The 7,965-nt window shown below is 49.4% G+C and overlaps 2 protein-coding genes across 6 annotated transcripts in view; one reads left to right on the plus strand and one right to left on the minus strand.

The window, feature by feature from the left end:
- wdr17 (WD repeat domain 17) overlaps positions 1-7,965 on the minus strand; it is a 23,300-nt gene that overhangs the window by 10,314 nt on the left and 5,021 nt on the right. For 2 of the 3 annotated variants that reach the window (XM_013915957.1, XM_005753160.1), the window contains exons 7-16: positions 7,205-7,392; positions 6,965-7,133; positions 3,275-3,366; positions 3,113-3,195; positions 2,941-3,027; positions 1,686-1,850; positions 1,468-1,583; positions 1,286-1,372; positions 1,046-1,195; positions 547-677 (exon numbers count right to left, since the gene is read on the minus strand). In XM_013915957.1, the coding sequence (XP_013771411.1) occupies positions 547-677; positions 1,046-1,195; positions 1,286-1,372; positions 1,468-1,583; positions 1,686-1,850; positions 2,941-3,027; positions 3,113-3,195; positions 3,275-3,366; positions 6,965-7,133; positions 7,205-7,392 (1,268 nt within the window). The remainder of the gene's footprint in view (positions 1-546; positions 678-1,045; positions 1,196-1,285; positions 1,373-1,467; positions 1,584-1,685; positions 1,851-2,940; positions 3,028-3,112; positions 3,196-3,274; positions 3,367-6,964; positions 7,134-7,204; positions 7,393-7,965) is intronic. The other variant, XM_013915958.1, reaches the window with a different exon arrangement.
- LOC102199921 (lymphocyte antigen 6D-like) lies at positions 778-4,711 on the plus strand. Of its 3 annotated transcripts, XM_005753159.2 has the most exons (4): positions 778-1,033; positions 3,997-4,137; positions 4,273-4,383; positions 4,516-4,711. In XM_005753159.2, exons 2-4 carry the CDS (start codon positions 4,089-4,091, stop codon positions 4,620-4,622), a joined length of 267 nt encoding a protein of 88 aa, XP_005753216.1. In that variant the 5' UTR covers positions 778-1,033; positions 3,997-4,088; the 3' UTR covers positions 4,623-4,711. The 3 variants fall into 3 exon arrangements, 2 of the variants coding, with proteins under 2 accessions (XP_005753216.1, XP_005753215.1); XR_001290635.1 differs by lacking the exon at positions 3,997-4,137; XM_005753158.1 differs by lacking the exon at positions 778-1,033 and having other exon boundaries at positions 3,379-4,137.

Consider the following 7,965-nt stretch of genomic DNA (forward strand, 5'->3'; position numbering starts at 1 on the left):
CCTCAGAAGGATGCAGCCCATGAATTTGGACACGACCAAAGACTTTCCCCTCATGTCTCAGTTTAATAAGGATAATTGTCATTGGTCATAACAGAAGAAGCTCCGCCCCCGGCAAACCTTAGCTTTTAGCTCTATTACAGCAGCAAGAGGATGTTACTAAGCTATGACATCGTTCTAGAGCTTGGAAAAAGGACCATGCGGTCTTTATGAAGAGTCTGAGCTTGTGCTGCTGTGAATTATGGGATGTATCTCCTTTGCTTTCACAAAGGCTGGTCTGAGACTTCCAGGTCACCTCGCTGTAATTCAAAGTCAACTTTATTTATAAATCATTAGTTATTATTCATCTCTGGCTTTTGTCCTGATTTGGTGCCGTATAAATAAAGCTGACCTGAATCATTAGAAACGCAGCTCAGCGACAGGCTGGTGACCTACGTGTGATGAATGTTATATTAAACAGTGGACTCTGATGGAGAGCTCAGAGCTCACAGACCCGCACCTCAGCGCGGGGCTGTCGGCTTGAACAGCACCTGACATCGAGGTCGTTACCGAAAAGCATTCAGAGAACCAGCGAAGCTTCTTGGCTCTGATGTCGAAGCTCAGCTTGTCCAGCTCCTGCTTGATGTCTCTGGATACTTTTCCACAGAGCAGCGGCGGAGAGCCGGGAACCATGGCTGTGTCTGCACACACACACACACACACACACGCACACACACACGCACACACACACGCACACACACACGCACACACACACGCACACACACACGCACACACACACGCACACACACACACAGACTTCATTATAATGATAAGAAACAAAAACGGTCATAAAGTTAAAATAGTGACAATAAGACATAAATCAGGGAGCGATCAGAAGCAGTGAGCTCGACGCTTCAACGCTCGCCATGACGAAACCGTAACGCCGCCATAGAAACAAACGTTTGTCACTTTGAAGCAGCTCGTAGGTTCGGGGGTTAGCGACCCCGCAGCACAGCGGTACAACCATGACAGCACGAGTGAGCAGATTAAAGTTCAGGTGAGTTCCCACCTGTGTTTCCGATGATCTTCTCCCAGGGCTGGTCAGCGAGGACGTTCAGCAGCAGAGGGGAGATGAGCGGCGTGAGGGACCACAGCCTCACCGTGCTGTCCCTGCTGCAGCTCGCTATGGTGAAGGGACGGCTCTGATGGCACGTGAGACCTGCACACGCACAGAGTGAGCGGCTGTCACAGGAACGCACACGAATGTTTACTGAAGCGCGCCGTAAACAGGAAGTGGAGTCCGACTCACCGTACACGTCGGCTCCGTGGTCGTAAACCGTGTCTAAACACGTGCCATCTCTGGTGTCCCACACTCTGATGGTGTAATCCCAGGAACCTGCGAAACAGCACAAACGAGCACATCGGTCTCCTGAGACCGCCCACTGCACACGACTCACACACCAGGGGAGGGGACGCTTGTAGAGACGTTACCTGAGATGAGCAGGTAAGGCACCTCTGTGTTCCACATCAGGCCTCTGACCGGAGCCGTGTGCCCGCTCAGCACATTGATGCAGGCGTCCTGCGTGTAGTCCCAGATACGAACAGTCCTGCACACACACACACACACACACACACACACACACTCTTTGAACCAAGGCTAACTTGGGACGCCGTGCTCCGCCTCCTCCTCTCAGTGTGTCTGCACTCACCCATCATCCGATCCAGAGCACAGGATGCCCTCTCTCAGGGGGGACCAGCGAACGTGGAACACCTTGGCCAGGTGCCCCGTGAACACCTTCAGAGGCTGGTCCGAGCTCGTGGCCAGGTAGTACACGCGCACGTTCTTGTCCTCGCAGCCCGTCGCTATCATGTCCCTGCAGACAGAAGAACACGGTGACGTTCTCACAGCTTTAAAGGATCACTGCGCTTTATTTCAACCTGCTGCTCAGCGTTAACGAACACGCACCACCCACAGCTCCTCCATCAGCTGATGTCGGTGCACACGGACCTTTGACCCCTCAGAGCTGCTGCACACTCTTCCCTGGAAACGTAAACCCGCTGTGATGCTGGTTTAAATAGGAAATACCGACGGGTCAAACCGTGACCTCGTCGTTGGTCTCTATTCTCGCTCACACAAACACTGCTGGACATCAGAGGAACTGCAGCGCTGGCTTTGTGTGGCTGCAGCTATACGAAGCGCAGACCTCAGGAACAGACGAGAACAAAGTGCAGACGTTTGTCTGTGAAGCACGTTTGGAGGAAACCAACAGCTCGCAGCAGCCGTCAGCACAAAGGAGGAGGGAGGGCGGTCTGAGTGAACACAGAGGCTACAGCTCGGACCAGACTGGGTCATCGATGGGACAAAGTCCAGGTCTGAACCAGAGGCCAGAGGTGGACCTCCAGAGAGCTGTGCATGAGCAACGCTGTGAAGAAGACTCCTCCACCTGGATGAGACAGACTAATGAAGTCACACAGGAAACATCAGCGCAGGTTCGTCCTGCTACAGGAGGGTGTACACGCTGCTGGACGATGGGGTCAGTGTATCGTGTGTGTGTAGATATTAGCTCATATTTAGCTCTACTGTACACTTTAGCACGTGCTGATTGTTGACACTACAGAGGAACTTAGAAGAACATCATGTCTTCTTCATCGACTGGGACCATAAACTCATCGGACTCACAGAGCTGGTGAGCAGGAGGCTTAAACCGTAACAACAGCACTCAGCCCTGTTCAGTGTAACGTCCAGCTCTGAACCTGCCGTAGACGTTCATGCAAACGAGCCGCTGGGTCCTTTAAAGCACTTGGGTGACACGTTTTGTGCCTGGATAACCTCCAGACAGCCCGGGCTGTGACACTCACCGTCCTCGTCCTGTGTCCCCTGTTTTTCCTTCTCCGAGCTGTGACATCCTACCATGTTGCTTAAATGATTCAAGTGAAGCCAAACGATGTGGACGCAGGTCTTACTTGTTGTTCTGGCTCCAGTCGCAGCCGAACACAGCAGCGGGGTGTTTGTACTTGTGCAGGATTTTACCGTCGATGGTCCGGATGATGCTGTCGCCACAACAACAATAAAAACACGAATCACTGCAAAGGACAAACACGACGCCGTCGTCGGGAGAGAAGAGGAAGCACTCACCAGAATCCGTCTCCGCTGCAGGTAGCGATCCGCTTTGAATCCTTGTGGCTCCAGGAAATACAGAAAATGCCGTTCTTACCGTGCTGGAGGAAGACAGACAGACGCATCACGCTGTGCATCGTGCGATCGGGTTCAGACACACGGGGGCGCGGCCCTACTCACCTCGTTGAAGCGAGTGATGATTTTTCCTTTCCTGACGTCCCAGATGAACGCTCCGTTACGGGACGTCGCCCCCGCGATGCAGTTCAGGTCTCCTTCACAGAGACACAAACACGTCATCAGCTCATCTACACGACGCAGTGAAACGCTGCTGCTGCTGCTTTAGTGACACAAAGCGTCTCAGATCACCTCAGTTTTTAAACGATGGTTTCTATTATGAAGGAGACAAAACCGACCTGCTCCTCTTATTGATCGACGAAGAAGAAAACAGGCACAGATGATTGATTTCTCAAAACAGCATAAACCCTGTGGGCAATCTAAAAGCTCTGTGTGTGAACTTCCTGTTATCTGTGAGCCTCGGATTAAAGAAACTGTCCCTGCTGATGAATTGGAGCGCACAGGAAGCACAGCAGCAGCGAAGCATCGCCAGACGTACAGGAAGCATCAAAGCTGGTCTGAGGGCGTCCACAGCAAACAGAAACTTTGAACCAGCTGGTTTTTCCCTCTGACTCATGATTCTCTCAACATTGAAACGGTGGCTTTGCTCGGAGTTTAACCACACACTTCATCATCGTGTTCATAAATAAGTGTTTTTATTACACAGAGAAAACTCAGGAAACAAGAAGGATCCTAGAAAGTGTCGATAGCAGCTGATGTCGACACCAACCTGCTCCCGGGGTTTCACAGTTAATGCTAAACTGGATTTGTGGGTTTTCCCAAATTAGGCAAAAAGCAGAAATAAAAAGCCCGACGGACAGACGGGATCATCGTCCAGGTGGGAAGTGTTTGTGGTTGAGTTTCCTGTTCCCGCAGAAACATGAAGACTGTGATGCTCGCTGTGCTGCTGCTGCTGGCCGTCAGTCAGAGTGAGTTAACCCGCAGACCTGCTCTCCGTTCGTCTGTTACATTTATTTGATGTTCGTAAGACGGTCTGTCGCGGCGTGAGTGAACCGTGGGGCTGCTGGCGACGGCTGAAGGTGGTTCTTTGACGTGTTTTGCAGGTGAAGCCTTGGAGTGTCACTGTGGAGGCCAGAAGTTCTGTTCACGTCCTGTGGAGACGTGCTCCAGCTCCAACGATGTCTGCTCTACTCTCGTCATCACTTCTGGGCCGGGTAAGTCTCGCCTTGCGTCGCTCTGACGTTTATGCAAAGAAAAGAGAACAAATGCATGCTGGGCCGCCTCACGGGCACTGTGAGCGGCTGGGACGATGTGTGACGGTCACTTCTGTCCTTTGGTTTTCACAGTGGTAACGCACACAAAGGGCTGCTTGAAGTCGCTGGCCTGCAGGATCCTGAATCGTCCGCCCGTGATGACTGTCAGCTGTTGCAGTTCTGATCTGTGCAACAGATAAACCGCTGCCACGCGGGACGTCGCCCGATTGGTCGACGCTCTGCTGCCGTGTGTTGTGTACTCTAGAGCAATAAAGATCAGCTGACTGTATTTACTGTCTCCGCTCCGTTTTTATCATCAAACTGATTTATTTCCACTTTGAAATATTTCTCTGACATGTTACCATAAAGTGTCGTTACGCGCGGTTAGCTCAGGTCGCTAATGATGAGACTTCAGGACGAGAAGCCCCCAAAACACCGAGTGATGTCACAGTGGCCGTCGTTTATTTACAGTCTGTGATGTTTTAACGCTCTGTGTGCCGCTGCTGGCTGATGGAGACACCCTCAAGTGGTCAGTAGAGGAACTGCAGCTCGCTTCATTTTCAGCTCCAGAGGTTCCTGCGTCATTATCAGGCGGTGCAGTCCTAAAAATAACCTTTAGAAAGATGGACGTGTGAATACGATTATCGACTTTAGATGTATCCTGTCATTTTATACGCTCATATATAGAATATATGTTTCATGCATGTCAGCGGTATCTCTTATTAGAACCGTGTGACCTGTAACTGTAAACCTTTGTTGCATCGTGGGAATAAAGAAAAACATAATAATTTGGTCAAAGTGAAATCTGCATTTCCACAGTGGAGAATAATTTAAAGCCGTGTTATTTAACCACTTCATGGTGTGTGTGCGTGTTCGCTGTGAGCCGGCGAATTTTAGTCCAACAGCCAAGAAAACGTGAATGGATTAGAGCGCACACAGGAAGCACAGCAGCGGCTGCCGACTGAGGACGAAGCAAACAGAAACTTTGATTGTGACGTCAGCGCGAGTTCCCGTGGTTTCACAGTTAATGCTAAACTGGATTTGTGGGATTTCTGTGGTTGTGCAAATAAAAAGCCCGATCCAGAGGGTCATCCAACGAGGTCATTGTCCAGGTGGGACGTGTTTGTGGTTCAGCTTCCCGTTCTCGCAGAAACACGAAGGCGTTGCTGAGCGTCAGAGCGAGTTGACCTGCAGACCTGCTCTCTGTGGGTCATCAGTTATTTGTCGTGTTGTGTTATGTTGGCTTGCAGGATGTTTTGACGTGTCGCTGTGGAGGTGATTGTTGACATGCTGTGGCTCTGACTACGTCTGTGCTTCATGTGTCGTAAATATGGAGTTCTGTACTGTCAGGATGAAACATGCAGTAAAACTTACGATCCATCCTGATCCTCGACTGCAGAGTGTGGGAGAATGACACTCCTGCTGATGAACTGACACCGTGCACAATGTCTGTTTGTACTTTATTATCACTTTGCTGGTGAGACGTGATTTTAGTGGTTGTGGAAACGTCACACGTCACTCCGGGTTTGTCTCCTGTTCAGCAGCAGCACATCGAGCATTTCCAGGTAAAAGCTTCGTCACTTTTACAGCCACAGGCTTCTTCTGTTTGGGCCAATCTGACCTGCATTCTTCCTCATGTCCAGCAGGGGGCGACTCCTCTGTTGGTATAAAGAGGGAGTCTGAGACGATGAGCTGCTTCTCTGTTTGTTCTTCTTTCTTCACGTTTTCAGCTGACTTCAGTTCAGTAGATGAGGCGAGCAGACACAGATCTAAATGTCTCTCCACTGCACGAGAACGCCTTCGACTTCTCTGCCTTTGCGCGCTACAGCCGGTCTGCAGCCGTATACGAGGAACGCGTCCTTATCCACAAAGGAGAAGTCCGCTGTATTCAAAATGTTGGGGGAACGTGGCGCCTTCTACAAACTGCAAACCCACTCCTTAGTTTTAATACACGAATTATGAGTTTATGAGAACACATCAGATTATCAGAAGACGTCATTACACACTGTTCAAAGCATATCTATAAGAACTACATCATGTTTTCTATTAAATAACCTCAGAAAATGACTGACTGCACCTGTAAGGTTTTTCTAAATCATTATTTTTTAAACATGAAGTGTTGATCATGTATCGACTGATATGTAACACAAAGACAAAAAGTTGTTTATTTGTAATTCCTAGTTTTATATCTTTTGGAGAAACATCTTTTATATACTTATAAATGCACCATGGGAGGCTTGGAGTGAAACAGCACGTCAGTACACTGCATGCTGTGCATGCTGTTGTACTGACAATAAAGCTCTTGAATCTTGAATTATATCTACAACAAGCTAATAAAGCTGAGAACAGCCTCACCGGGTCCCTCCTGAGGTTTTACATATCACAGAGGTTTCACACAGTTACGTGTGTGTGTGTGTGCGTGTGTGTGTACATGCATGCGTGTGTGTGTGTGTGCGTGTGTGTGTACATGCATGCGTGTGTGTGTGTGTGCGTGTGTGTGTACATGCATGCGTGTGTGTGTGCATGCGTGCAGCTAGCCTACCCGGAGCCCAGGACAGGGAGTAGACCACTCCTTCGTTTCCGGGAGAGGTGTAAACAGCTGTTAGAGTGTTTGTGTCCCAGATCTTGATGGTTCCATCGAAACTGGCCGTGGCGAGCAGGTTGGGATCATCGGGCTTAAATTTGCAGTCGAAGATGGTTTCTACGTGACCCTGAGGAAGAAGCGACACGGTGAGCTGAAGCTCCTTTTTTGTCACTCACGTGTGAGGATGCCAAAGAATACCAAGTCTCGCAGGAAGTCCCACTTCTTGGCTCCCATGTCGTAGAGCCCCACGCCTCCATCCATGAAGCAGCAGACGGCGTGGCCCGGAGGCAGAGAGAAGGAGCGGTTCTGCGACAGGGTCGGGGGAGGGACCGCCTCACTGGTGGAACTGGTGTACTGACTCTTACTGGGGGAGCAGGAGCTCTGAGCTGCAGAGAGAAGAGGGCTGTGACAAACTCACCTGTGGAAAGTGTTAGCTGGATCCAGGGTTTTAACAAGAGAACCTGATGCAGATGAGCTGCAGCTGTAATCCTGCACGCGCAGTGCAAAACCAAAATCTTATGAAGACTATTTAACAAAATCCAGATTCTGGATTTTTAACTGTTTTCTCCTTGAAATGTAGAACAGTCACTGTGAGCTCAGCACTTCTGGCATTCATTAACACTTTTGTGATGTTGAATTTAACCGTTTAGACAGCAGATACACAGAAAAATCTACTTTTCATCATTGGAAAATGATCCAACACAGGCAGTTTGTAAAACTCTGTATTAATGTGAACGTTCATCCACTGCCAGCGCTGAGTGTGAGAGGAAAGCAGGTCTTCTCCTGGCCTTTAAAGGATCCTTACATCTTTGTTTAACTGCTGAGTAACTTTCTGCTCTTAAATGTCTAAGAGATCTCTAATACTGCACAGCTATCAATCTGTTTCAACTTTAGTGAGAAATGAATGAAAAATAGTTGGACAGTGCATATTTAATCTTTGCTTCCACCTCGGATGGATG

The sequence above is a fragment of the Pundamilia nyererei genome, unplaced genomic scaffold, assembly GCF_000239375.1.
Source record: "Pundamilia nyererei isolate P.nyererei 1_Seehausen unplaced genomic scaffold, PunNye1.0 scaffold00408, whole genome shotgun sequence".
NCBI classification, from domain to species: domain Eukaryota; kingdom Metazoa; phylum Chordata; class Actinopteri; order Cichliformes; family Cichlidae; genus Pundamilia; species Pundamilia nyererei.